This window comes from Myodes glareolus, chromosome 24 (genome assembly GCF_982192425.1).
Source record: "Myodes glareolus chromosome 24, mMyoGla1.1, whole genome shotgun sequence".
Lineage (NCBI taxonomy): Eukaryota > Metazoa > Chordata > Mammalia > Rodentia > Cricetidae > Myodes > Myodes glareolus.
Window position 1 is genome coordinate 47,931,280 of NC_142049.1, and position 27,919 is coordinate 47,959,198.

Consider the following 27,919-nt stretch of genomic DNA (forward strand, 5'->3'; position numbering starts at 1 on the left):
TGCCGAGTGTTCAGCAGAGCCGCACACGGACAGGAAGTGCTCAGCAAAACCTTCAAATCGAAGAGGGCCGCTGGCGTGAGACGGGCACAAGCTGGGCACCACAGGCCACTGGGGTCCAGCCGTAAATCCCCACAGCTGGCCCTGGACTCTGGTCGCGTGGAGCCTCCACCCTCGCCTTGGGAGGGCACCAGCCTCTCCCTCCCTGCCGCCGGCAGGAGGCGTGGGCAGCAGCTGGGAGAACCGGCTGTGCCCCTCCCCTGGGCCGGCCTGGTAGGCACCTGGCACTGGCGGGCGCGGCAGACGCTGCGCACCTGGCCCCGACGCACGCCCGGCTAGCTCCTGCCCTGCCCGCCATGGACGGGCCACAGTCCCCGGCCCTGTGGGGCAAGTACGAGAACAGTATCTCCGAAATGAGGTGAGGCGGGCGTGCTTGCCAGGGCCTGGGGAGGGTGGGGTCAGGCCCTGGCCAGGGAGGGACCCCCACTGGATTCAGTCATGGGATGCCTCTCTCATGCTCCGGTTGTTCTGTCCTGGGACGGGGGCTAGGACCTTTGCTAACCTAAACTGGGTAAGAGGAACCCGGAGCCTGGTCTCCAGAAGTTTTAAAAGACCAAGGTTGCAGGAACCTGCATCAGCTGGGGACTCCCAATAAAGCCCACTTCTCACGTGTGCCTACTCCATTTGGGAGACATCAGGGAGCACGGGATGCTCACGGAGGGGAAAATGGGTCTTTGACGCCAAGAGAGCCCACCTTGCTCCTCGTGTAGGGAGTGCACATAGTTCCTCTGTTCTTGGAGATGAGTCAGGCACTCAGAGAGTACCCACTTACCAGATGGAGAAATTGAGGCTGGTCGGGGGAAGTGTCCTGATCACAGAAGCCTTTGTAACCGCTCCACACCCCTCCTCTTGGCTTCACTTCTTGGCTAAGCATGCAGAAGCCCAGAAAAGGCTAGAGCTCCCTCAGATCACACAGTGAGCTGCCACCCTCATCAACTCTTTACACTCTTACAAGACAGGAGACTCTTCTGCCCTCCCAGGACCCTCTGGTACCCTGGGATGCGTGTAGGGGGATGGGGTCGGGAGAAGCAGCCAAGTCCTGTCCCCACCTTAGTTGCTTCACTTCCCCTGCCAGGGTGTGGAGAGGCATGAAGGGACCCGGACTCTGGGGCCCAGGTAGTTGAACCCTGATTGCTGTGTGACCTAGACAAGCTTGCTAGCATCCCTGGGGCCCTCGGCTTTGGCTCAACATTCTTTTCTGTGCTTCTCTTCAGCCCGACCTGGTGCTGTGCTTCTTCCTAGCCGGGTCACCGGGTCCCTGGAATGACTGTTCTCTGCAGCGGAGTGTTGGTCACTTGCTCTCTCTCTCTTTCTCTCTCTCCACCTCAGTACTGTCACTCTGGATACAGGCTTCAGTGCTTTCGACTTTCCGTGTGTTCCCGTGTGTCTCTGGCGCCTGCCAGTCCCCACACCACACCACACCACACCCCCGTCCCAGACTCTTCTCATGGCCCATCATCTCCCTCTCGAGCCTCTCCCCAGCCTGCCGACCCCAGTGGTCCCAGAGCTGCCTCACCCATCCCTGACAGCCACGGTGTGACTCCCTAGCATCCGGCCCCACCCCCACCCCAGCTCTCTCCTCCTCTCCTACATTCCATTCACCCCACGACTTCAGGTTCCCTGGTCACACCCCACTCTTCCCTGCCCTGGTACCTTTGCACATCCAGTTTTTTGATTTTTTTTTTCTCTGTGGAGACTTCATCTCTAAACCCCAAGTCCACCACCTGCTTCAGCGTTTTCTGTGGCTCCCCAGAAGCCAGGGCAATGACCTCCAACATTCTTTAAAGCTTAGAATTGTTTTGTTTAGAAAGAATTTCCTGAGCCAAAAAAACTAATAGAAATCAGGACAGGATGGATCTGATTTGAGGTGGAGACAGGTGTGCACCCCCATCTGCTCCCCACATCCCAGCTCTCCTCTCCTGGTGCATCTGAGCAAACTGAGCCCCTTGTGACTCTCCTCTCCCACCCCCATGCCCACAGCCCACCTCTGGGCCTGAGCACTTGGTCCTTCCTCTTCCCTGGTAATCTCTGTGCTCCCTTTTATTGGTCAAACTGCTTGTCGGGGTTGAAGATGTAATTTTGGATTTCAGACCTCAGCTGTTTAGGGTTCCTGAAGGGGAGGGGGAGTGAGGGGCCCACAGAACCCGGACTATCATGGCCCATCTTCAGATCTGTCCTGGGCACCATGACAGCCTGCCATGGCACAGGGAACTCATGAGAACAGTGACCAGGAATGAATGAATGAATGAATTGAAGAACGAGATTAGGAAACCTTTGATCTTGGGATGAGTCAGGACTACAGGAGGGCCCAGGCGTGGTGGGCAGAGGGCATCAACAGAATCCCATAGAGCAAAGGGCAGCACCTCATCCTACCACACCCCAGAGGCCACAAATGATTCCACTTTTAAGCCTCTTGAACAAGAACAGGTGATCCCTTATCTGTTCTAGATATAGGTCATGTGATGCAAACTGTCTAGGATTTAATCTGGACTAAAGGATAGTCCGCAAGATGCAGCCCTTGGACTGGTCTAGATAATGGCGTTGGCTATGCAGCGTGCTTTATATGGATGAAGCCTCACAGCCTCTTGTGGATCAGAGGACAGAAAATGACAGAATAAGCCTGGGGGCGTGGCTCAGTGTTGAGCACAGCTCTGGCCACAGTAACCAGGTTTCCCTCACTCTGGAGCAGGGGGTGAAGACTTCACCATCATCCTTGGCTACAGAGTGAGTTCAAGATCAGACTAGGCTACATGAGGACCTTTTCTCTTAAGAAAGGGGAGGAGGTGATAAGAGGAAAGAGATGGAGCAGGTGGGCAGGGCAAGGACAGGGAGCAGGTGGCAGAGCCACTGTGGCATGGAGCCCGGGTTCTTCATCCCTGCTAGCAGCCTATCTGCCCTGTGTTTCCTCCCGAACATCAGCATCCCACCAAAGAGTTGAGAGCCTGAGAAAGTAAGAGGGTTGCCTAAGGTCACCCAGACGTAATTAGTGTGAAGCCAAGATCTCAGTCACATAAAGCAAAATCTCTCCTTCCACAAATTTGGGTATGAGGAAGGTGGGGAGGGGCAGGACATAGAAGACATACGGTCCTCTGAAGCAGGGAGACACTCACTGGTGAGTCCCTCACACCCTGGGGAGAAGAGAAGGTCTAGGACAGAGAACCGGAGGAGCCTCGGGCTCCTGTGCCTGGGTATAGAGAACTCTCCCCACCCGGTAATCTCTGTGGGTGCTTTATATCTTTTTCTGGTGAACATTGGGCCTCACAGATGCTATACAAGTCCCTTCCACTGAGCCACACCTCAGCCCCTCACTGGGGGATTCTAGGCAGGGCTTTACCACTAAGCCACACCCCAGCCCCTCACTGGGGGATTCTAAGCAGGACTTTACCACTAAGCCACGCCCCCAAACTTCTCTTTCCTTTACAAAATTTTTGTTATGTTTGTTTCTTTCTTGTACACATGTGTGGGCTTGTGACTGTCACTGCACCCATATGGAGGCCAGAAGACAACTCTATGGAGTTGGTTCTCTCCCTCCATCATGCTGGTCCCAGGGATGGACCGCAAGTCCTCAGAACGACAGCAAGGGCCTTTATCCAGGGAGCCACCCCCCCGTTTTTATTTGGGGACATAATCTTGCTAAGGTGTCCATACTGGCCTTGAACTTGGGATCCTCTTGCCCCTACCCCTTGAATAGTTGGGATATCAGGCCTTCCAGGTAGTTTGTTTCTGTCTCTGGTTTTACAGTTCAACACTTGGGAGATTTCACAGACTTAACATGGAACATGGAGCTAGGTTTTCTGCTAGAGGACCTATTAGAAAGGTTTTAAGTAATAAACACAACAGTGATGTCTACCTGGGGCTTAAGCCGGCAGAGTAGAGGCCCCTTGGTAAGAAGCAAGAGATGGTTGGAGGCTGGGGGCTTGCACCTTTGATCCCAGCATATGGGAGACAGAGGCAGGTGATTCTGTGAGTTCCAGGACAGCCAGAGCTACACAGAGAATCCTGTCTTAAAAAATGAAAGAAAGAAAGAAAGGAAGGAAGGAAGGAAGGAAGGAATGAAGGAAGGAAGGAAGGGTGAGCAGATATCTGCAGCCCATAGAGACCCAAGGCAGTCCCCTCTGCCATGCCTTACTGTCCCAAGAGCACACCAACAGGACAGAGCTGGAAGTGGAAACTCCCAGTGTGTGGGGTCACTGTAGGAGGAAGTGTGGGATTCAACAGACGTTAGTGGCATCAAATGCTGGACACCAAGTAGCAGCAGGGAGATCTAAACCTGAAGCCTCAAGAGGGGACCAAGGCCAGGAAAGCAGGGGTTAGGAGAAAATCCCAAGACAAGCCGCTTCTCCGGCACTAAGAAATCCAATCAGGTCAAATCAAACCGAATTAAAATGCCCATGTTTTATTAAATGCAGCACTCTCAGGTGGCCAAGAGCATGGCAGGGGAGACAGAAAACCAGGGAACACGTGCAAACCCCGGGACCACATGTTCCTCCTCTGGGCACCCACTTATCCCCTGGGAAGGGGTCAGGACCTGGCATGCTGGGATTTGGGGTCCAGACCAACGCAACTCTCAGGCCAGGGGTCTGGGATGGATGCCAGGGGCTGGGGTGATGTTCCCAACTTAACATTACAGTAGGGACCAGACATCCTGAGCTCAAAGGCCACCAGCCTTGCTGCCCAGAATAGATGGCCCAGAGGAGCTACAGTGTCTATACAGTGGGTAACAGCTGGGGGGTAAGATTGATACCCATGTGGAAAGGAACTGTCTGTTCCGAGGAGGAATTTGTGAGGGGAAGCGGTCATTTGTTGGGTTATTTCAAAGATTATTTATTATTTTATGAATTTCTGTATATGTGTGTGTTTCTGTGCATGCACACAAGATTGTGGAAGAGTCAGACTCTCAACCTGTAGCTCTAGCTGGTTAGGGGCTGCCAGTGTGGGTCCTGGGAGTTCAGTCCCAATCTCCTGGATGAAGATTGGAGCACGATGCAATTTTAGACACTGAGGCATCTCTCCAGTCCCAGCTTTTGGTTTCTGAGACAGGGTCTCACTCTGTAGCCCAGGCTAGCCTTGAATTCATGGCCGTCCTTCTCCCTCAGCCTCCCGAGTGCTGGGAAATAACAGCATTTTTAGCTAGTTTGGAGATTTGGTTTTTCCTACTTCCTTTCCCAACTGCCAGTGAGTCCTCTTGAGCCAGGAAATGGAGGCAGGAGGAGAAAGAGAGACCAGGAGCGTCCTGAGGATGGGCCCTGCCAAGCCTGAGCACACGGCCCTGCTCACAGGCTCACTCCTGGGTAACACAGCACCAACCTCCTCCTTCTGTTCTTTCTTCTTTTCCTTTTCCTTTTCTTTTGTTTTTTGGTTTTTGGTTTTCGGTTTTTGTTTTTTGTTTTTTTTTTTTTTGAGACAGGGTTTCTCTCTGTATCTCTGGCTGTCCTGGAACTAGCTCTGTAAGACAGGCTGGCCTAGAACTCAGAGATCTGCCTGCCTCTGCTTGCTGATGGCTGTGATTAAAGGTGTGGCCACCTTGCCTGCCTGACTCTTTTCTTTTTTCTTTTTCTTTCTTTTGTGTGTGTGTGTGTGTGTGCGCGCGCTTCTGAATGTGATGTAGGTATTGTGTGCACACGTGTGTGCTGGTCTACTCACCTGTGAATGTACATGTGACAGCTGGAGGTTGGCGGCTTTTATTACTTTCTACTTTGTTTATTTGTGTGTGTGTGTGTGTGTGTGTGTGTGTATACGCATTGCTATGTTGGTGCAGGTGCCATAGGATGCCAGAAGAGGGCACTAGAGCCCTTGGAGTGGAGTTATAGGCAGTTGTCATCTGCCTGACATGAGTTCTGGGATCCAAACTTTTGTCCCTCGCAAGAGCACCAAGTGCTTTTCACTGCTGAGCTGTCTCTCTCATTCCTCTACCTTATTTTCTGAGACAAGATCTCTCACACAAATGCGGGAGCTCTCCATTTTGTCTAGATTGATTGGTCAGAGAGTTCCAGGGGTCTGCTTTTCTCTGCCCTACCATAGTACTGAGATACAGACAGACAGACACCACAACACTGAGGTACAGACACACACAGCACTGATCACACACACACACACACTCAGCACTGATCACACACACACACACACACACACACACAGCACTGAGGTACAGACACACACACAGCACTGAGATACAGGCACACACAGCACTGAGGTACAGACACACACAGCACTGATCACACACACACACACAGCACTGATCACACACACACACACACACAGCACTGATCTCACACACACACACACAGCACAGCACTGAGATACAGGCACACACAGCGCTGAGGTACAGACACACACAGCACTGATCACACACACACACACAGCACTGATCACACACACACACACACACACACAGAGCACTGAGATACAGGCACACACAGCACTGAGGTACAGGCACACACACATCACAGTGCCCAACCTCATATGGTGCTGAGGCCCGGAACATAAGCGCATGCTTGCACAGAGAGCACTTTACACCAGGCCATCCCCCCAGCTCGAACCTTCTTCCTGGTTTCTGCTGTGTTAGGTGGGATGGAACCCAGGCCTTTGTGCACATTACTACCACTGAGGCACACCCAGCCCGCCACTGGCAAATTCTAGGCTGGGGCTCCACAACTGAGGCACACCCCAGCCCTGGTGAGACTCTAGGCTGGGGCTCTACCACTGAACCCACTGGAGGATTCTAAACAGGGACATTGCCACTGAGTCCTGCCTTCAGCCTTCCAACACCTCACTTATTCAGATATAGCACAAGCCCCAGGGAAATGTTTCCTCGATGCCACAGCAACAAACCAGTGGAGGAGGAGGCACAGACCCGGGTCTCAGTGTGTAGGAAGTGAAGGCTGTAAGCCTTAGGCTAGCCTGGACTACAGAGTGAGACCCTGTCTTTAAAAACATAAAAACAGGCTGGGCGGTGGCAGCGCACGCCTTTAATCCCAGCACTCGGGAGGCAGAGACAGGATGATCTCCGTGAGTTCGAGGCCAGCCTGGTCTACAAGAGCTAGTTCCAGGACAGGCTTCAAAACTACAGAGAAACCCTGCCTTGAAAAACAAAACAAAACAAAACCACAAAAACAACAAACTATACTTTTAAGTAGAGTTACTTCTTTCCCACAGTAAGCCTGAGAGCTGCAGTATGTGTTTTCTCTGTCTAGTGACCACTCAGGCAGCTGCCTTGGGGAGAGATCCATTTGCATTTCGATCCCATCCTGGTCACGGCTGACAAGTTGGCTAGCAGGCCCTAGCTGTTCTGGGCCAGCCGGTTAACAGAACTTTCCCGGGTCAGAACTGACATTTCCTGAGTAACAACAGATGGGGAAGACACAGAGCCCCACCCCCTGTCCCTGAGGTCGCATTTCAAATACTCAGTAGCACATGTGGCTGGTGACTGTGGCGTTAGACAATACCTGGGTCTCTATGAGGTTCCGTGTAGTAAAGGCACACAATGGGGGTTAATAAATGGGGGTGCACAGCAGAGAGAAGTGGGAAGAGCCTCAGGCAAGAGGTCACTAGGAGACCTGGTGTGGTAGAGCGTGGAACATTTAGGGAACAGCCTGAGCCGGTCGAGAGCAAGTGGGGAGGAGGCCTTGCAGGCCCTTCAGGGAGATAGGCCTGAGAGGACCTTGAGCAGGCATGTCTCCCTCAGGTGACCGTACACCTCTCCCATCTGTCCTTATCTCCCCAACGAGCCAACAAGATGGGGGTACACCTCAAAATCTAAATTAGGTGTTCTGTGGTCAATCAGCTGCTGGAGATAAAAACACCATTTACAATTTAAATTTTTTTTGTTTTGTTTTGAGCTGGACATGGTGGCACATGCCTTTAGTCCGGCACTAGGGAGGCAGGAGCAGGCAGATCTCTGAGTTCAAGGCCAGCCTGGTTTACAAAGTGAGTCTCAGGACAGCCAGAGCTGTTACACAAAGAAACCCTGTCTCAGAAAACCAATAAATAAATAAATAAATAAATAAATAAATAAATAAATAAATAAATATTTGTTTTGTTTCTGAGACAGGGCCTATAGCCCAGGATGTCCTCAAATTCAAAGCAATCCTCCTGCCTCAGTCTCCTGAGTATTGGGGTCTCAGGCCTGTGTGGCCAGGCCTGTGGATATTCCATTTTATGTAGGGACTGGAGCATTCTCACATTCTGGAATCTATACAGGTCCCATCTGTGCTGAGGGTGACTTCATTTACAAACCTAGGAAGCATCAACCATCTTTGCCTGAGCAAAACCAGCCAGATACCAGGGAATAGCTCCTAGGAGGGGCTAGTCTCACTTGGTCTGGGTGGAGAATATCAGAGCAGACAGGGCTTCTGCTTGTCAGAAATTCTTTGTTGGGCATCATTTCTCAAAGTGAAAACGCTTTCTGAAGGACATGGGTGTACATTTTTATGTATATATTTACTTATCTTTATTCTGTGTGTATGGGTGTTTCTTATGCATGTATGTCTGTCTACCACATGTACCTGGTGCCTATAGAAGGCATAAAACCCCACAGAACTGGACTTGTAGATGGTTGGGAACCACTATATATGTACTGGGAATTGAACCTGGGTCCTCTGGAAAAGCAGCCAGTGTTCTTAACCACTGAGCCGTTTCTCCAGTCCCAGAAGATGGTGACAGGAGTGAGCGGGGCATTCTTTGCAAAGCATGAGATGAGGCTGGGGCATGAGTTCATGGTAGAGCCCCTGCCTAGGGGCTGGGATGTGGCTCAGAGATGGAGCTCTGGTCTAACATGAGCCAGGCCCTGCGTGCAATTCCATTTCGGGGCAGTGGATTGGGGGTGAGGTGAGATGGACCTCAAAGTCACCAAACAGCAAACACGGTGAGGAGTGAGAGAGGGCGTGAGGTTTGCGGTCAGTGGGGCTGGGAGGAGCAAGAACCGGAGGAGGAGTCCTAGAGCGGCATGAAGTAAATGAAACACGCGTGTGTACACACACATGTGTGCTCACACACATGCATGTGCTCACGCATGCACACACACACACACACACACACACACATGAACACACTAACATCTTTCCTGAGGTTCACATGGTGATGACCTTGGCAGTTGCTCACTCATGAATAAATGGTTGCAGACGTATATATGTGATCTACAGCTAGAAATACGTTATGACCTAAATAAACTGTTTTGGGTAACACTGAGGATGACCCAGGACCCTTTGCATGCCAGGGCAATGCTCTGCGTCAAACTGTGTTCCTCCCTTCCTTTTACTTTTTGGTTTTGTTTGTTTTTGTTTTTGTTTCTGAGGTAGGGTCTCTGTGTAGAACAGGCTGACCTAGAACTCTTGGCGATCCACCTGCCTCTTCCTGCCGAGTGCTGGGATTAAATGTGTGTGTCACCACCAGATCCTTCCTTTCTATCTGTTTTGAGATAGGGTCTCACTAAATTTCACAGGCTAGTTTTGTAATCCAGATCCTCCTGCATCAGCCTTTCAGGTGCTGGGGTGACGGGCCTGTCCCGCCAGACACAGCTTCTCCAATGCTTTTTAATCTGAGCCATACACACCAGGACCTTTGACTCCCGTGCATTCCATGCTACGGATTACTAGAGTTCAGTTTGTTTCCCAGCTTTTTTAAAGCCAATGTTTGTGTGTAGTAAGTTTCAGAAATGTAAAAGAATGCCAGCTGAGGGTACTGTCAAGACGGAAGCATGCCCAGCACAGCACGGCAGTGCACACCTTTAATCCCAGCACTCGGGAGGCAGAGCAGGTGGGCCTCTGAGTTCGAGGCCAGCCCGGTCTACAGAACAAGTTCCAGGATAGTCAAGGCTACACAGAGAAACCCTGTCCAAGGGTGGAGGTGCGGGGAGATGGAAGCATGTCTTCTTGAGGGGCTGGGTGCAAGAATTTTCTGAGCGCTCGTTTCCTCCCTCTTGGCTTCCGGTTCGTCAGTGCTGCCAGCAGCACCTTGGGTCTTTCACTGGGTTCTTTCTCAAGGTCGTCTGTGCATCCGGCACATTTCAGGGCTGGGGATAAGTTTGTTCATCTAACAGATACGATGAGTACTGCCCCCGACCCTGCTGTCCCTGGTTCTTGACGGAGGAACACCATCCCAGTTTCCTTATCAGAGGGGAAGCTGGGCTGAAAGAAGGAAACACACAAAGAAAACAGTCACTAAGTAGTAAGTGACGGCAGGGGCAGTAAACAAGGCGGAGACCCAGTGATGCACCTGGGCTGGAGCCAGCGCGCATCCTAGTGATGCTGGGAACGAAGCCTCAGTCAGCGTCGACTCAGTAGATTTCCCCTGGCTCTGGCTAACGCGTGAGTCATCCTGCCGAGTGGTGTTAGGGACGCTGGCACAGAAGCATTCCGTGCCGTGGCCAGCGTGGAGGTGAGCGCGGATGTGAGGAAGGGCATCCTGGAGGCAGTCTGGGCGGCTGGACTGCAGCAAACACTGGCCATGATGTGATTGGAGCTGGCTCAGGCTGGGGGACTCTGGTGAGCTGACCCCAACATGAGTCAGCAGAACAGCCTGGCGTCTGTGACAGTGGGGGCTGGCGGAGCGGGGGCTACAGCCCAGCAGCTGTGACAGTGGGGGCTGGCGGAGCAGGCTACAGCCTGCCAGACACCCGAGTCCTCATGTGGCTTCTTCTGAGACCCCCACAGCGCATTCCTCAGAGGGGTGCCCAACCTCCTGTGACCAAACTGGAAATGTCCTGTTCCAGAGCTCCCCATCTGAGATTAATCCCTTCTCCTCCCCTCATCCTCTTCCTCCTTCTCATCTTCTTCTTCCTTCCTCTCTCACTTCCTTTATTATGAGGCATGGCTCGAATATGTAGCTCAGGCTGATCTCAAACTTGCAATCCTCCTGTCTCAGACCCACATACTATCACTTTCTGATATTTATAATGACGTCATCTGGAGCTGGCTGGATCAATCCTGTCATTAGGATTCAGTACTTTCTGAGACCCTGTCCTTTGACCAGGGCTCACGGACTATCAATGGATGAAGAACAGCCCCCCCCCCCCACCAGTGAAGGAGCCTGCTCACATGTTCCCCAGCAGCGGGGAGGTAGCATGGGTGTGGTATTTTGTGAGGTGTCTTCTCAAATATCCTGGGTAGACAAGAGAGTCACTGGCCATCATTGTATTAACAGATGTTGCCTTTGTCTGAATGAGACTCTTAAAAGATGGAATCACAGCGGGCAGTGGTGGCACAAGCCTTTAATTCTAGCACTCGGGAGGCAGAGGCAGTCAGGTCTCTGAGTCTGAGGCCAGCCTGGTCTACATAGTGAGTTCCAGAACAGCCAGGGCTGTTACACAGAAAACCCCTATCTTTTTTTAAAAATATTTATTTATTTATTTATTATGTATACAATATTCTGTCTATAGTGTGCCTGCAGTTCAGAAGAGAGCACCAGACCTCACTACAGATGGTTTTGAGCCACCATGTGGTTGCTGGGAATTGAACTCAGGACCTTTGGAAGAGCAGGCAATGCTCTTAACCATTGAGCCATCTCTCCAGCCCTGAAAACCCCTATCTTGAACCACCACGCTGCCTCTTACCCCCCTTCTCCCCATGCCCCAGAAAAAATAAAAAGAGAGAGAGAGAGAGAGAGAATCACAGGCTCAGGATTCAGCTGAGTTGGCAGACGCTTTTCCAGCACACATGAGGCCCTGGGTTCCGTGCCAGCACCACATAGGCCTGGTGTGATGGTGACACCCGGAATCCCACCACTGAGGCACATACAGTGGAAGGATTGCCAGGAGTTTGAGTCAAGCCTGGGCTACTTAGGCGAGGCCTTGTCTCAAGAAACAAAATGACAGTAATACAGTAAAACCAATGTAGGGGAGTTCTGTCACCCTCAGGAGATGTGACTTAAGTTGGCCTCTGGAGACTCCCAAAGCCCCTCCAACAGCCGGGGCTGTCCCCTGACCCCTGCTTATCAGAGGATGTCTCTGTGCTTGCTTCCCGTTCCTGTCCTGGCACAATGTCCACACACACAGTCACGGCTGGAAGTCACATAAAAGTGGTGGAGAGCCAGGTGTATACAGAGTGTTGTCCCGCTCCGTGGCTTCCAGGCTCATGGGTGACTCCCCACAAACCTTAGCACCACAGAGGCCCCTTCTCATCTCCTGCTGTCCACTGCTGCTTCTGTGTGTGTGTGTGTGTGTGTGTGTGCATGCACACAGGTGCACCGATGTGTGGGTGAACATGAAAGCCAGAGGTTAATCTTGGCTGTCAGAGGCATCACCCACTATTTACTTATTTCGAGTGTATGTATGTGGTGTGTGTGTGTGGTGTATGTGGGCGTGTGTGTACAGCGGCATGTGCTCACAACTCAGGTTGTTAGGCCTGGCAGGGAGTGGCTTTACCTGCTGAGCCATCCTGATAGATGCGTCCACCTTCTTTTGGGAGGGTCCCTCGCTGAGCCTAAAGATTGCCATTTAGAGCAGACTGGTTGGCCAGTGAGCTCCAGGGGTCTGCTGTCCCCCTTGTGCTGGATTGTAAGCACAATCCCACCAGGGCTTCCATGTCAAGGTTGGGAGCAAGCCCAAGTTCACATGCTTCTGTGGCAAGCAATTACCAAGTGTTTGTTTCTCTTGGATAAGCACCCAAGAGAAGCAATGTGTTTTGCCACCTTTGATTGTTGCGATACTTCATTCAGGAATATTAACTATAAGATAACATTGTTCAGCTCGTGGGACCGACATGGTGGTGGGGCTGGGTGCAGGTCTGACCAGGGCATCCCTGAACACCCTGGGTCAATTTTGTGTCTCCCTGACTTATTGGATTCAAATCTGTTCCACCCTCCATGGCTGTGTGTCATTAGCCAGGTTGCTCCACCTCTCTGAGCCTCCATTGTCTCCTCTGTGGGTCAGGGGTCATCAGAGGCCTCATGGTGTTGCTGAGTGAATCCACAAGGTCAGATACCACACAGCAAAAACTCCTTCCTTCAGCAGACACAGATGCACGGAAGCTCTCTCCACTGCAGACAGTGCTGGGAGTATTTTGGAGACATTAACCAAAACAGACAGACCAAAAATAAACAGTCATTGAGGCTGGAGCACTGGCTGCTCTTGCAGAGGACCCAGGTTCAGTTCCCAGCACACACGGCAGCTCACAACCATCTGTAGCTTCAGTTCAGGGGCTCTGAGGCCCTCTTATGGCCTCTGCAGGCACGGCATGTGGTGCACAGACACACATGAAGACAAAACATCCACACATATAACATAAATACATTAATCTAAAGACAATTCTCTCACTTTTGAAAGCCCCTGGACAACGAAGATAATCAGAATATATGGTGTGACTACCTTCACTCAGTAAATCTGAAGCCCCAAGCACCCTAGAATCCTAACCTATTTTAGTGCTGGCCTGCCACCGTGGGTGGAAGGTTGCATGCCTGAACTCATGTAACCAAGTGAGAGACAAAACATGGGGAACAAAAATATTGGGTAAAATATCTTTGCTGCTGTTAGAGTGTGCGGGACACATCTGGAACTGGAGTTTAGACTCAGGTCTCTTTTCCAAGGCGTGTGTTTGTATGTATGTGTGTATGTATTCGTGTATGTGTGTGCATGTGTATATGTATGTGTGTGTATGTGTGTGTGTGCAGCTATTTCAAAAAACAAAAGTCTCCACATGACGTCTGTGAACCCTGTGTTGGGGTAAGATGAGGCAATATTCAGGGTGAGCTGAAACAATTCAGAGGATACGTCCTCATCACTTTCAGTGCGAATGAGAAGACATGCCTGCGGGTATTGGCACAAGGGATGAGAAAACCACAAGACATAAAATCCAAAGAGCTGGCAGGAAGGTGGGGATGAAGAGGAGGGCATGGGGAAACTGTGGAGGAGCCTGAGGAGAATCTGAGTTCCAGGTCCTGGCTGGTAAAGTCTCTGCAGCATCCAGGGCTGGAGGCACCAGCAAGGGAGGGGCGCAGATGCTCTGGGACTGTCCATCACTGGTCGTTCACTCCTCCAGTCAGTCAGCCCTTTGTGTGTTTTCCCATTCACTCACTCTCCCACTGTCCCCTCGCCCCCCCCCCCATTCCTGTACCAGCCTCCCACCGTCTCCCTCACTCAGTCATTTGGTCCCACGTAACTTGAGCCAGAAGCCCTGGGCCCTTGCTGCTTGGCCTCTCGGGATGTGAGCTGCATTCAGAGAGCTTTGTTTTTGTTTTATCAGTGGAGCGGTGGCCCAGGTGTCCATTAATTCACTTACTCATCCAGGAATCATTTCAGGGTGCCTAAGGGAACAAGATTCTCCCCTGGAAGGTGACTCAGTTTCCCTCTCCTCTAATGGGAAAGAAATAACTCTCTCAAGGAGTTATTTGCTGAGATCAAAGACTAAATCATACTTGGGGCTACTAAGTGTCTCTCAAGAACCCAGTACTTAAGATACACAAGCCCTTAAAATCCTCAGTAGGATTGAAGGCTTCAAGCAGTGATTATTGCTGTCTGCTTATGACAGTTGAGGAAACTGAGGCCCAGGCAGCAAGGCAGGTTAGGCATAGCCTTGGGCAGGCAGGCATCAACTAATCTGCCTGGTAACTGGTGATATCACACATTCTACCTTCAGGCTCAACCTATGGGAAACCGATGACCTCTCTGAGCAAATGAGGTGCTGAGGACTCTCCACCTCACTGCAGGCACACTGCACCGCAGGCTGGCTCCCTCCACCTCACTGCAGGCACACTGCACTGCAGGCTGGCTCTCTCCACCTCACTGCAGGCACACTGCACCGCAGGCTGGCTCCCTCCACCTCACTGCAGGCACTCTGCACTGCAGGCTGGCTCCCTCCACCTCACTGCAGGCTCACTGCACTGCAGGCTGGCTCCCTCCACCTCACTGCAGGCACACTGAACCGCAGGCTGGCTGCTCCACCTCACTGCATTGCAGACTGGCTCTCTCCACCTCACTGCAGACACACTGCACTGCAGGCTGGCTCTCTCCACCTCACTGCAGGCACACTGCACTGCAGACTGGCTCCCTCCACCTCACTGCAGGCACACTGCACTGCAGGCTGGCTCCCTCCACCTCACTGCAGGCACACTGCACCGCAGGCTGGCTCCCTCCACCTCACTGCAGGCACTCTGCACTGCAGGCTGGCTCCCTCCACCTCACTGCAGGCTCACTGCACTGCAGGCTGGCTCCCTCCACCTCACTGCAGGCACACTGAACCGCAGGCTGGCTGCTCCACCTCACTGCATTGCAGACTGGCTCTCTCCACCTCACTGCAGACACACTGCACTGCAGGCTGGCTCTCTCCACCTCACTGCAGGCACACTGCACTGCAGGCTGGCTCCCTCCACCTCACTGCAGGCACACTGCACTGCAGGCTGGCTCCCTCCACCTCACTGCAGGCATGCTGCACCGCAGGCTGGCTCCCTCCACCTCACTGCAGGCATGCTGCACCGCAGACTGGCTCTCTCCACCTCACTGCAGGCACACTGCACCGCAGGCTGGCTGCTCCACCTCACTGCATTGCAAGCTGGCTCTCTCCACCTCACTGCAGGCATGCTGCACCGCAGGCTGGCTCTCTCCACCTCACTGCAGGCATGCTGCACTGCAGGCTGGCTGCTCCACCTCACTGCATTGCAGACTGGCTCTCTCCACCTCACTGCAGGCACACTGCACTGCAGGCTGGCTCTCTCCACCTCACTGCAGGCACACTGCACTGCAGGCTGGCTCCCTCCACCTCACTGCAGGCACACTGCACTGCAGGCTGGCTCCCTCCACCTCACTGCAGGCATGCTGCACCGCAGGCTGGCTCCCTCCACCTCACTGCAGGCATGCTGCACCGCAGACTGGCTCTCTCCACCTCACTGCAGGCATACTGCACCGCAGGCTGACTGCTCCACTGTTGCAGAAAGTGCTGGCTTTAGTGCAGGTTTATAGGATCTGAGCTTCCAACCAGGCTACCAGAGCACACACTGACCACTTCAGCATCCTGCAGTTCTCTATTTAACCGACTTCGATAGAGCGCTTTCTCCGTGTTAGATCTATCTATCTATCTATCTATCTATCTATCTATCTATCTATCTATCTATCTATCTATCTATCTCATCTATATCTATATCCATATCCATATCCATATCTATATCTATATCTATTAGCCCAAGGCAGAGCGACCCACAGTGTGGACTCCTGAATGTGTTACCCCCTGTATTTATGGGTTTCACCTTGGTGTTCAGAACCAAACTCTCACCATCAACACCATCATCATTGCTGTTGCTGTCCTAGGGATGGGACCCAGGGCCTTGTGACAGACCACACAGCCATGCTCACCCCTCACTGGGGTATTCCAGGCAGGAGCTCTGTTACTGAGCCATACCCCTCACTGGGGGGTTTACATTCCAAACATTCTTCTTTCTTTTTAAGATGTATTTTATTGTATTCATCTGTATGTGTGTCTGTGTGGGTACCATGTCGGCCAGAAGAGGGCATCAGAAGGTATCAGATGCATTAGCTATTTGTGCGCTGGTTTATGTGGGTCCCGGAATCAGAACTTGACTTCTCTGAAATTGCTGTGAGTACTTCTAACCACTGAGTCAAAAACTCTCCAGTACGTTTTTTTTTTTTTTTTTTTTTTTTTTGAGGGGAGGGCAGGGAGATTTAAGACAAGGTCGTCTGTATAGCCCTGGCTGCCCTAGAACTCACTCTGTAGACCAGGCTGGCCTTGAACCCAGAGATCTACCTGCCTCTACCTCCTGAGCACTGGGACTAACAGTGTGAACCACCACTGCCCGGCAGCTTCTTACTTTTTGAGACCGAATCTCCCTGTGCTTTTGGAGTGGAATTTAAGCTTTCTGTTCTCATGTCTCAGCCTCCTTTGTCTTGGGAATGAATGGCTTGATCTACTGGTCACTCAAAGAGATCTGGATGCTTGAAGAGTATTTGGTGATACCCACAGTATTGGCCATCCTAACCCTCCATACTGACAGGGACAGCGATGTGGGGGGGGGAGGCTGCAAAGGTAGCATGCAGAACTTTAGCGGGACACTGATGGCATGCAGTTGCTACACGGAAGTGGAGTGTGGAAATTGCTCCCTGAGATAGAGTGACATGAAACCAGTGACAGAAACTGGACCTTGCAATCCATGTCTGAGCATGCTCAGTCCAGTCAGGACCTTAGAATCCATGTCTGAGCATGCTCGGTCCTGCCATCAAGAGTGTGAAGCAGATACAGCCAAAAGCTGTTCTTATGAACTTTTGGTGGGTACTGTTCTCCAAAACAAAGCAATATGCTGTGGTTTCTTTCCCCCAGAAAAGATGAATCCAAGGGTTGTAGCTCAGCGGCAGACAATGGGCTACTATACCTAGGCTCAGGCTCCGTCACTATGAACTCATTAGACAAAACCTATGTCCTAGATGAGCCTGGTGGCCCAGATCTGTTATCCTAGGAATTTAGGAGGCTGAGACACAAGAATCAAAAGTTCAAGACTATCCAGAACAGCTTAGTGAGACCCCCCATCTCCAACAAATTAATAGAGGGTTGTGGGCATGGCTCAGTGGTAGAGCCCCTACCTAGAATCCTCCAGTGGGGCTAAGGGCATGGCGTGGTGGCAGAACACTTCCTGTACCGTCCTGGAAGCCCTGGGTTCAGTTCTTTCTTTGGAAACACAGTTCTGAGGTTGCATAAATGCGTCATGGCTTTAGAAAAAGCAGCTAGATCGTTTTAACTTCTCGGTGAGTCATGGGGGGTTTTCTCATGGGCTCTGCAGCACGCAGCATGGGCAGGGCACCTGCCACTTTTATAAAATGGCCTGGTGACATGGTGTCACCTTCCAGGGTTGGGAACACTTAGCTCTACTCACAGATAGGAAGAACTCTGCCTCCTGCCAGCTGCTCGGCTTTGGGCAAGCCACTCCCACCCTCTGTGCCCATGAAGATAGGAAACATGACATCGTGGGGTGGCTGTGGCAGAGTGAGAGAGGACTCTCCCCAGCAGGGTGTCAGTGGAGGGGCCCTGCAACCTGCCACCCTCCTTGCTCTTCCTCACATGTGCCTTCCTCTCTCGCAGCCAGAAGCTGCAGGGGGAATATTTCCGGTACAAAGGCATTCCCTTCCCCGTCGGCATGTACTCACCCGAGAGCCTCAGCCTGGCAGAGAACACTGACAATGTGCGGGATGAGGACATTTTCATTGTCACCTATCCCAAATCAGGTACGTACGTACAGCCTGGGCTCGGGGAGGAGTGGGGAGGGAAGGAGCCTGCAAACCTCCGCTGAAGCACCTTCTTGGGTACTGCCCACTAACTCCCTGCTACAGGCAGACTTCAAAGACCTGGCCAATTCCCTTCCCCTCCAGGGCTGCAACCGTCTCCCTAGACCTCCCCGTCCCCTCAGCCCCCACAGCACTGAGTGTCCCCAAGCCTCCCCCGTCTCTTCAGCCCCCACAGCACTGAGTGTCCCCAGGCCTCCCCCGTCCCCTCAGCCCCCACAGCACTGAGTGTCCCCAGGCCTCCCCCGTCCCCTCAGACACTGTGTGGGTCTGGTGAGTACTTTGTTTTTGTTGAGACAGATTTTCATGTAACCCAGGCTAGCCTTGACCTCCTGGTTGTCCTGCCTCAGTGTCTCAGGTTCTGGGAGGCTGATGTGTGCCTCAAGGCCCAGTCTCGCTGATGGAATCTCTGCTTTCTCACTGGAAGGCTTTCCTGATTTTCCCTGAGAGCTTTGTCTGCATTGGACATTGCTATACTCTGTGAGCCTGAACCACGCCTGCTGCCTAGCGTGTTGGTGGAAGATGTTCTTCCTCTCACGTCATTCTGAACTCACAGATAAGGAAAGTCAGTGTTCTCGAGACAAGAGTTTTTCTGTGTAACAGCCCTAGGCTGGCCTCGAACTCACAGAGATCTGCCTGCCCCTGCCTCCCAAGTGCTGGGATTAAAGGCGTGCGCCACCACCATCCAGTTCGTTCTTTTCTTTGTGTGATAAAAACACACAGACCTCACTCTGGAGAGATGGCTCAGTGTTTAAGAGCACTGCCTGCTTAAAACCTCTTCCAGAGGTTCTGAGTTCAATTCCTAGCAACCACGTGGTGGTTCACAACCATCTGTAATGAGATCTGGTGCCCTCTTCTGGTGTGCAGGAAGAAAGAGCTTGCATGGCTCACACTTCCAGGCCACAGTACATCAGGAAGGGAAATCAGACCAGGAATTCAGGAGGGACCTGAAGCAGAGCCAAGCAGGACACTGGAGTGGGTTGGGCCCTTCTACATCAGTTAGTAGTCAAGAATATGCCCATCTCAACATTCAGGAGGCAGGGGCAGGTGAGTCTGAGGCCAGCTTGGTCTATGTAACAAATTCCAGGTCAGCTAGAGATAAATAAACAAATAATAAAATGCCTCACAGACAGTGCCCCAGCGGAGACTCGGGCAACTCTGGACTGTGTGGACAGCTGCAGCTAACCAGGAGAGCTGGGTCAGGTCAAGTGGTGCACATCTGTGATCCCAGAATGTTGGAGCAAAGCCAGAGGATCAGGAGTTAATGGTCATCCTCAGCTACTGACTGGATTTAAAGTCAACTTAAGGCACAAAAGACCCTGTCAAAAAAAAAAAAAAAAAAAAAGTCTGACTCATGCTACTGCAAGAGTGAGCCTTAGAGACACCATTCTAAGAGAAATAAACCGGACCCAGAAGAGATCACATGAGGCCCGTAAAGTAGCCATGGGGCGGCATGAGGTGAGAAAGGAGGGCATTATTTAGTGATGGGGCCAACTGTTGCGAACACCGTGGTTGTATGTACGTATGGTTAGGATGGTGAGGTCTGCGTTGTGTGTATTCTAACACAAAGAAGAGGGAAACTTGCCAGCAAAAGACTTCAACTATGATCTGGAGCATAGAGAAGCTCCAGACGCAGGAGTAACCCCCACCGTCTGCAGGAAAAGGGAACCCCCAGGCAGCGGTAAATTGGAGAATGGGACTTCCCTGCTCCTCTCTCCGGATTCAGCTTCACGGGAGAGGTGCTGATGTCCTGGTGGAGGATCCTTGTCATTTCATTGTGTGTTCCCTGCGCTAGTGACAGGCGCCAAAGAGGGCAGCCACCGAGAACAATGTCGGATAATTCATGTTCCTCTGGCGCCCCCTGCTGGTGGGTGAGAACTGGGACGGCTCGCTAGGGAGCGCCTTCTCTGCCCAGGCGCCCAAGACCCTTGAAGGCCGATGATGGAAGAGATTCGGCTTCTGGGCAGGGACAGGGCTCCTGGTTGGTGTGGCATTCAGAGAGATGAGATAAGCTGGGCCTGGTGGGATAGGCCTGCTGTCTTTGCTAGGCCAGGGTCTGAGGAAGGAGGGTCTGTTTTGGTTTTGCTTGGGTTTTTTGTTTGTTTATTTGTTTGTTTGTTTTGGGTTTTTTGAGACAGGTTTCAAGCTCTTGTCTTGAAAACAACTATAACAAAATTAATTAGTTAAAGAAATAAGGATGATGAAATGGTTCACCAGGTAAATTCACTTGCCCCCAAGGCTGCTAACCTGAATGTGAGTCCCAGGACTCACATAAAAGCCAAGCATGGTAGGTGGCTTGTGCCAATAACTTCAGTGCTGAGGGTAGAGACAGATTCTGAGTGCTCCATGGCCAGCCAGTTTAGAGGAAATGGTAAGGTCCATTTCAGTTAAGAGATCCTTTCTTAAACAAGGTATAGAAGAGACAATGTTTTCCTCCAACCTCCATACATTCAGAAGTGGGCATATCTTCCCAAAGCGCGCAGCAACACACACACACACACACACACACACGCACACATGCACAGGCACACAGGGAGGCAGTCAACTGGGAAGGCAGAGCTTGCATGCAGTATGCAGCTTGGTGGCTGAATGTGGGGTTCCTACCTGTCCGCTGGGCTGCAGCATGTTCTGCAGGGAGGCAGAGGTCAGTGAGGGGAATGAATGCACACTGAGGTAGCAGTGTCCACTCCCAAGAAGCCCAGGATCTCCATAAGTGGCTAGCACAGGGACAGTCATAGTTCTCCTAGGACCGGAGGTACAGGGCTATGTTTGCTTTTATTTTATATATATGGATGTTTTAGATGCATGTATGTGCACAATGTGTGCACATTATCCACAGAGGCCAGAAAGGGCCGGAACATAGCCTCCTGTCTGTGTGTGCCACAGAGCGAGAGAGCTTGAAGGAGAACTTGTGGGAGTCAGTTCTCGGTGTCCACCCTGTAAATCTTAGGGTCTGAACTCAGATCATCAGACTTGGCAGCAGGTAACTTTACCCTCTGTGTCATCTTGGTGGCCCTAAGCCTTTTCTTTCATTGAAATTTTTAAAATTTTTCTTTTATGCAGATGGGTATGTGCACAGTGTGTCTGCAGTGTCCACAGAGGCCTGAAGAGGGCGTCACATCCCTTAGAACTGGAGTTACCAGTGGTTGTGAGCTGCCATCTGGGTGCTGGGAATTGAACCTGGGTCCTTTGAAAGGGCATCCTAAGCCATTTCTCCAGCCCCCTCTTCTTCATTGGTGTTCTGTTGCTGTGAGAGACACTGTGACCACTGCATCTCTTATAAAGGAAAGCATTTAATTGGGACTGGCTTATAGCAGAGGCTTCATCCGTTATTCTCATGACAGGGAGCACAGTGGCATGCAGGCAGACATGGTAGCTGAGAGTTCTCCATCTGGAACCTCAGGCAGCAGGAAGAGAGCGAGCCTCTGGGCCTGACCTGAACCCCTGAAACTTCAAAGCCCACCCCTAATGATACACTTCCCCCATCAAGGCCATTCCCTGGTGACCAAACAGTCAAATCTATGAACCTATGGGGGCCATTCTTAATTAACCACCACACCACTGACTTTTTTCTGAGACAGGGTTTCACACTACAATTCAGACTGGCCTCAGATTCAAAGTGGTCTTCTGACCTTAGATCTGGCCAGGCTGTTCCCTGCCTTGCCTCCTGCTTTCCTAGCTGCCTCCAAACACAATGCTGCCATTGGGAATACGTTCCGCTTCCGCCGCTCGCCATGTCTTCTGCTCCCAGCTAACCTTTCTGTTCTCCCGATAGGTACCAACTGGATGATTGAGATCCTCTGCTTAATCTTGAAAGACGGGGACCCCTCGTGGATCCGTTCTGAGCCCATTTGGCAACGTGCACCCTGGTGCGAGACCATCATAAGCGCCTTCAGTCTCCCAGACCGGCCCAGCCCCCGCCTCATGAGCTCCCACCTCCCCATTCAACTGTTCACCAAGGCAGCCTTCAGCTCCAAGGCCAAGGTGAGGTGGGCAGGGGTGGGTGAGGTTGTGAGACTAATCATGAGTAACTTCACGGCAAACACACTCCTGACGTGTGGCTCTGGGAGTCCGCCTTTTAAATGGGAGCAGACTCTAGGCCCGATGTGGTCATATGTGCCTGTCACCCCAACACTTGAGAAACTGAACCAGGAGCGTGGTCATGATTTCTAGGGCACCCTAGGCTACAGAACCACCTGCCACTGCCTCCCCGGCAGCATGTCCCTCGTCCCTCATCCTGACTCTCAGGCCTTCCTCCTCTGTGCTTTGCTTCCAGAAACCAAACTGGCTCAGAAACAGCCCCTCCCTTCTTCTCATGTGACTGGAGGAGGCTCTGTCCCTAAGAATGGGCTGGGCTGAACCCACTCCACCAGGAGTGTGTCCTGCCTACAGGGTCAGAAGAGGGGTGGGGGCAGGAAGGCAGGCCGCCTGAGGGCAGGTCCAACCATACCTGACGCCTTCTTTCCTCCCCACCTCTGTACACAGGTGATTTACTTGGGCCGGAACCCCCGGGACGTCGTGGTGTCCCTTTATTATTACTCTAAGATTGCAGGGCAATTGAAGGACCCTGGTACTCCTGATCAGTTCCTTCAGGATTTCCTCAAAGGAGAAGGTGAGGACTGGGAAGGGAAGAGGGATGGGAAGAGAGAGACGAATGTGGGGGGAGACAGATGGGGAGAGACAAAGGCGGGGGAGGCAGAGATGGGGAGGAACAGAGATGGGGAGAGACCAAAGGGGGAGAGGCAGAGATGGGAGAGATCAAGGGGAGCAGAGATGGAGATAGAGACCAGGTAGACAGACAAACCAGAGCAGAGCTGCTGACCCTTGTCTGCGCATCAGATGTCTGGGTGGTGGCAGGAGGAACTGCAGACAAGAGCTGGCTGGGGGGGAGGGGTCCTCTGACCCTGGCTGAAAGGCCTTAGGCAGCCTGGTCCCGAGAGCCTTGTGACCCTCACACCCCTCTACTGTCTGCAGTGCAGTTTGGCTCCTGGTTTGACCACATCAAGGGCTGGATCCGGATGCAGAGCCATGAGAACTTCCTGTTTATCACCTATGAAGAGCTGCAGCAGGTTCGTCTGGTCCCTGGCACCCCTCCCTCACCACATGCTCCTGGATGCCAGCCAACCTCATATCAGGCCTTGTCCTGGGGAAACAGAACCTAGGGTGGTCTGGAGATGGGAAGTAGGTAACTGTAGGCAGATAGGGCTTGTCAACTCACGATCACATAGGACGGACACACAGCAGCAAGTGGACAAGCGGCCAGGAGAGTCTGCAGCCAGAGCAGCCAGAGCAAAGGGCCTGGGGAAGCCCCTCCCCAACTCTCTCCCCTCCATCACTCTAAACCTTTGTAGCCCAAGTATCTGAGGATGACCTTGAACTTCTAGTTCTTCCGTTTCCAACGAGTACCGCCATGCCTGGTTCCTGCAGTGCTGGGGACAGCCCAAACTCTCTCTTTTATTTATTTTCCCAGACAGGGTTTCTGTGTAGCCCTGGCTGTTCTGGAACTCACTCTGTAGACCAGGCTGGCCTGTCTCAAGATCTTCCTGACTCAGCCTCCCCCAAGTGCTGGTATTACAGACATATTCCATAACTGTCACCATTTTCAGTTTTGAGGATTGAACCCAGGGCCTTGTATACACTGGGCAAGTAACAAATGAGTAGTAACTCGAAGTCCTTGCTGGGAGATTCTAGGCAAGGATTTTCCCGTCCTTAGCCTTTGCTTTGTTCTTTAATTTTAACGGGAGTTTCACTAAGGTTCCCAGGCTGGCCTTGAACTTTCAGTCCTCCTCTATCTCCAGAGTGACTGAGGTCACAGACTTGTGTCACCAGGTCTAGCTTCCAGAGACACTTATGGTAGTGTCTTAGATTATGGCTAGTGTCTTAGATATGGCTAGTGTCTGAATCCCTTAGATTCAGGGACAGGGCGGCTCTGAGCACAGCCAGGAGGAGTGTGCCTGGCCCTGGTGTGCTGCGCCTACCCCAAGCCTGTCCAGCCTTGTGTCAGTCTGCGGAGTGCAAAGCGCGAATGGCTAGCTAGGCCTGGGTAAGGGCATGTGGGGCTGACCACCAGGAGAGCCAACCAGAGCCTGCCACCTACTCCTGAGGACCAGTGAGAGTCTGTGCACAGCTGTTCCCAAGGCGGGGCGGAGAAGCCCAGGAAAGACCCACCCACTGGAGTCTGTCCCCAGCAATCAGGAGGCAGAGGCAGCAGAGCGAGTTCCAGGACAGCCAGAGCTACTGGTGAGACTCGGACTCAAAAACGTAAAGCAAACAACAGAATAAATAAGAAGGCTAGAGAGGTGGCTCAGCAGTTAACACTGGCCAGGCGGTGGTGGCACCCGCCCCTAATCCCAGTACTCTGAGGCAGAGGCAGGCACATCTCTTTGAGATCAAGGCCAGCCTAGTAGTCTACAAGAGCTAGTTCCAGAACAGGCTCCAAAACTACAGAGAAACCCTGTCTCGAAACAAAAAACAAACAAACAAACAAGAACATTGACTATTTTTGCAGAGGAGTGGATTTGGCTCCCAGCACCCACATGGTGGCTCATGACTGGTGGTAACACCAGTTCTGGAGGATATGATGTCCTCTTCTGGCCTCTGTGGGTCACATGGCACATGTACCTGCTGGTAAAACACTCCTACACATAAAGTAATACATTTTTAAAAAAAGTTGAACTGGGCAGTGGTGGCACACACCTTTAATCCCAGCAATCGGGAGGCAGAGGCAGGCAGATCTCTGTGAGTTCAAGGCCAGCCTGGTCTACAGAACAAGTTCCAGGACAGCCAGGGCTACACAGAGAAACCCTGTCTTGGAAAACAAAACAAAACAAAAAACAACAGCAAACAAATAAAAAAAGAGTTGGTAAGTTGCTCAAAGGGTAAAGTCACTTGCTACCAGGTCTAACGACCTGAGTTCAATCCCCAGATGTGGAAGGAGAGAACTGACCTCTGTCATTTTTCCTCTGACTTCCACATGTGCACACACACAATACACACACATGAATGTAATAAAAATTTACATATATATTATATATACATATTCACTTAAAATAGCAATAGGCCACCAATTCTGAGCTGTGGAAATCGTAATTATTTAAGTTTGCCCTGGGAAGTCCTCACGGCCGTTCAGAGGAGGACATAAGCTTTAGCTCTCTGGAGAGTCAGGCATTTGTCAAAGACACACAGCGATTCCTGGCAGCCCCCATAATTTTTCCAACCTGATACTTTCTCCTGATGCAAAGCTCTGAGAAAGCTTTCAGCACCATGTCTCCCTCCCTTCATCCAATCAAGTTTTATTCTCCAAACCAAAAACTGGGCCACGGAGTGGAGCGCAGCTTCTGGGATCGTGCTGGGGGCACGGCGCCGCCCACATGTGTGTTTCTGGGACAGGCCTGTGGCTCAGAGAACACAGGCTTATGAAAGAGAAATTGACCTGGAAAAGCTGACCGTGGGGCTACGCAGCCACCAGCTATGCCGAGCGCCGTATGCCATGGCTGGGAGGTTGAGAGGACCGTGTGGCTTGGGGGGGCTGAGTCTGAGCTTTGGGGTTATGTGACTTTGCACAAGTATCTTGCTATCTCTGGACCTCTGTTTGTCAACTAGGGTGTGACCTTTTTGCAAAGCTAATGGCAGGATCAGCACAAATGTGAACGAGGACTTGGGTCACAGTCTGGTTCCAGGGACTTGAGCCAAGTGTCATGAGGAAGGCAGCAATTGAATTTATCAGTGGCAAGGATTATCAAGAAATCTTGTGCTGAGATGTGGAGGGGTGAAAGGTCGGGAGCGGCCATGTGGGAAGCAGGGGTTCACACCAAACCACTCTGTCCTTGAAAACCAGGCCTGGGAGGACTCCGTCCCATGTACTGGGGAGCCACTGAATCAAGGGCGCCAGGGAAGAGTTGACTGAAGTGAGGAGATAGCCCCCCCCCACCCAGGCAGGCAGGCAGGCTGGGAGAGGGGCTGCAGCAGGGAGGATGAGATGTGGGCCAGCGTGGGGATGTTGGGGACACAGAGATGAAGACATGGCAAAAGAAGGCAGGCAGGACAGGAATCTGGGCTGAGGAGGCCGGGGAAGGGGACGCCCCAGAGACCAGTGCTGGGGGTATGGGGAGGGGCAGAGCGGCTCTACCCACAGCTGTCAGCTTCTGATGTAAAGTTGGAAACCGCTGGCCTGACTTCTGCCAGGCTACATCCCCCTCCCCACCAGGCTACCCAAAGTGGCCCCCACTCCACTATTCTTTTCCCACCCCAGGACCTGCGAGGCTCTGTGCAACGCGTCTGTGAGTTCCTGGGCCGGCCACTGGGTGAAGAGGCCCTGAGCTCTGTGGTGGCCCACTCAGCTTTCGGTGCCATGAAGGCCAATACAATGTCCAACTACACACTGCTGCCGGCCAGCCTGCTGGACCACCGCCAGGGGGCGTTCCTGCGCAAAGGTACCACTGGGTGCTTCTAGACATTTCACAGCTTCGGTGGGCCTTCATTTTCCCGGATGCCATAGGGAGTGTACAGGGCCACCTAGACTAGTAATCTTAGCTCTTAGTAGGAGGTCTGACATTCCAGGTGCCTGCCTGCTGACCTGCCGCCATCTGGGCGTCCGCCTGAAACCAAGCATCCTGAGGGTCATTCAAAGCATGAGGCTGAAGTCCCCAGGAACCTTTATATTAGTGCAGAATAATTCAGTGTTTAGTCAGGCATGGTGGTGCTTGCCCATCAAACCAGCTATACAGAGTTGAGGCAAGCCCGGGCTGCTTCAGATTCTGTCTCCAAACCAAAGCAGGATGCTGTGACAACACAGGATCCCCAGTGGTCTAGGTCAGTCCCCAGCCCCCAGATCCTGCTGCCATGTGATTTCACATTCTAAATCCCAAGAGATGAGAATGAGTATCTCTAAGGTGTACCAGCCCCCTTCGGGGAGACTCCTGATCTCACCAGAGGTGACATGACAGCTGTTTGAAAGGCTCCTTTCCGCACAGGCAAGAGGTGGACCCCTAGTGGTCCCTGTGATAGCAGGGACCAGCACTCAGGATTACATGCTTGTGGGGGCACCTTGCTGAAACAGCTCCCTGGCTGTGGGAACCGCAAGCTGGTCCAAGCTTGTGCAGCTTCCAGAGTGCCTGACTGGGGTGCCCTGGCCATCAAAGCACAAGCCTGCTGGAGGCCATGTTGGGCATCTGAGGGGTACTAGGGTGAGAGAGCCCTGTGCTGGCAGAGGCAACTCCCAGAGGAGGTGATGCAGGCTGAAACGGGGATGTTTGGGGGCTAAGAGGGAAGCGAGTTCTGGCAAGAGATCTGGAAGGTCAGAGGTCAAAGGACAGGGCTGACAGGGGTCACCAAGGTGTAAGGAAAAGAGGCAGTAAGCATGGGGCGATCTGGCCAGGTGAGGGGAGTTCCTCAGTGGTCCTTTCCTCTGTCCCCTCCAGGCATCAGTGGTGACTGGAAGAACCACTTCACTGTGGCGCAGAGTGAGGCCTTCGACCGCGTCTACCGTGAGCAGATGAGAGGACAGCCGAGCTTCCCCTGGGACATGTCCCCAGAGGATACCAACCCTGATGGCGACCCTGATCCTGAGCCCAGCCCCAGTCCTGGCCCTAACCCAGGATCCTCTGATGACCCCAACGTAGCAGCCTCACAATAAAGTTGACACTCCGATTG

General features: G+C 52.3%; 1 protein-coding gene across 1 annotated transcript; it reads left to right on the forward strand.

The window, feature by feature from the left end:
• The first annotated feature begins 257 nt into the window (after positions 1-257).
• On the forward strand, positions 258-27,916 carry Sult2b1 (sulfotransferase family 2B member 1). The gene is made up of 7 exons (XM_048443372.3): positions 258-415; positions 18,069-18,211; positions 22,044-22,252; positions 22,754-22,880; positions 23,243-23,337; positions 26,520-26,700; positions 27,688-27,916. Exons 1-7 carry the CDS (start codon positions 354-356, stop codon positions 27,900-27,902), a joined length of 1,032 nt encoding a protein of 343 aa, XP_048299329.3. The 5' UTR covers positions 258-353; the 3' UTR covers positions 27,903-27,916.
• The last annotated feature ends 3 nt before the right edge of the window (positions 27,917-27,919 follow it).

Bases quoted from the DNA above. Each gene is read 5' to 3' on its own strand.
- Sult2b1 (XM_048443372.3), top strand. From the start codon at position 354: ATGGACGGGCCACAGTCCCCGGCCCTGTGGGGCAAGTACGAGAACAGT. The intron at 22,881-23,242 runs GTGAGGACTGGG...TACTGTCTGCAG, and splicing joins GGATTTCCTCAAAGGAGAAG to TGCAGTTTGGCTCCTGGTTT. The intron at 26,701-27,687 runs GTACCACTGGGT...TGTCCCCTCCAG, and splicing joins GGGGGCGTTCCTGCGCAAAG to GCATCAGTGGTGACTGGAAG.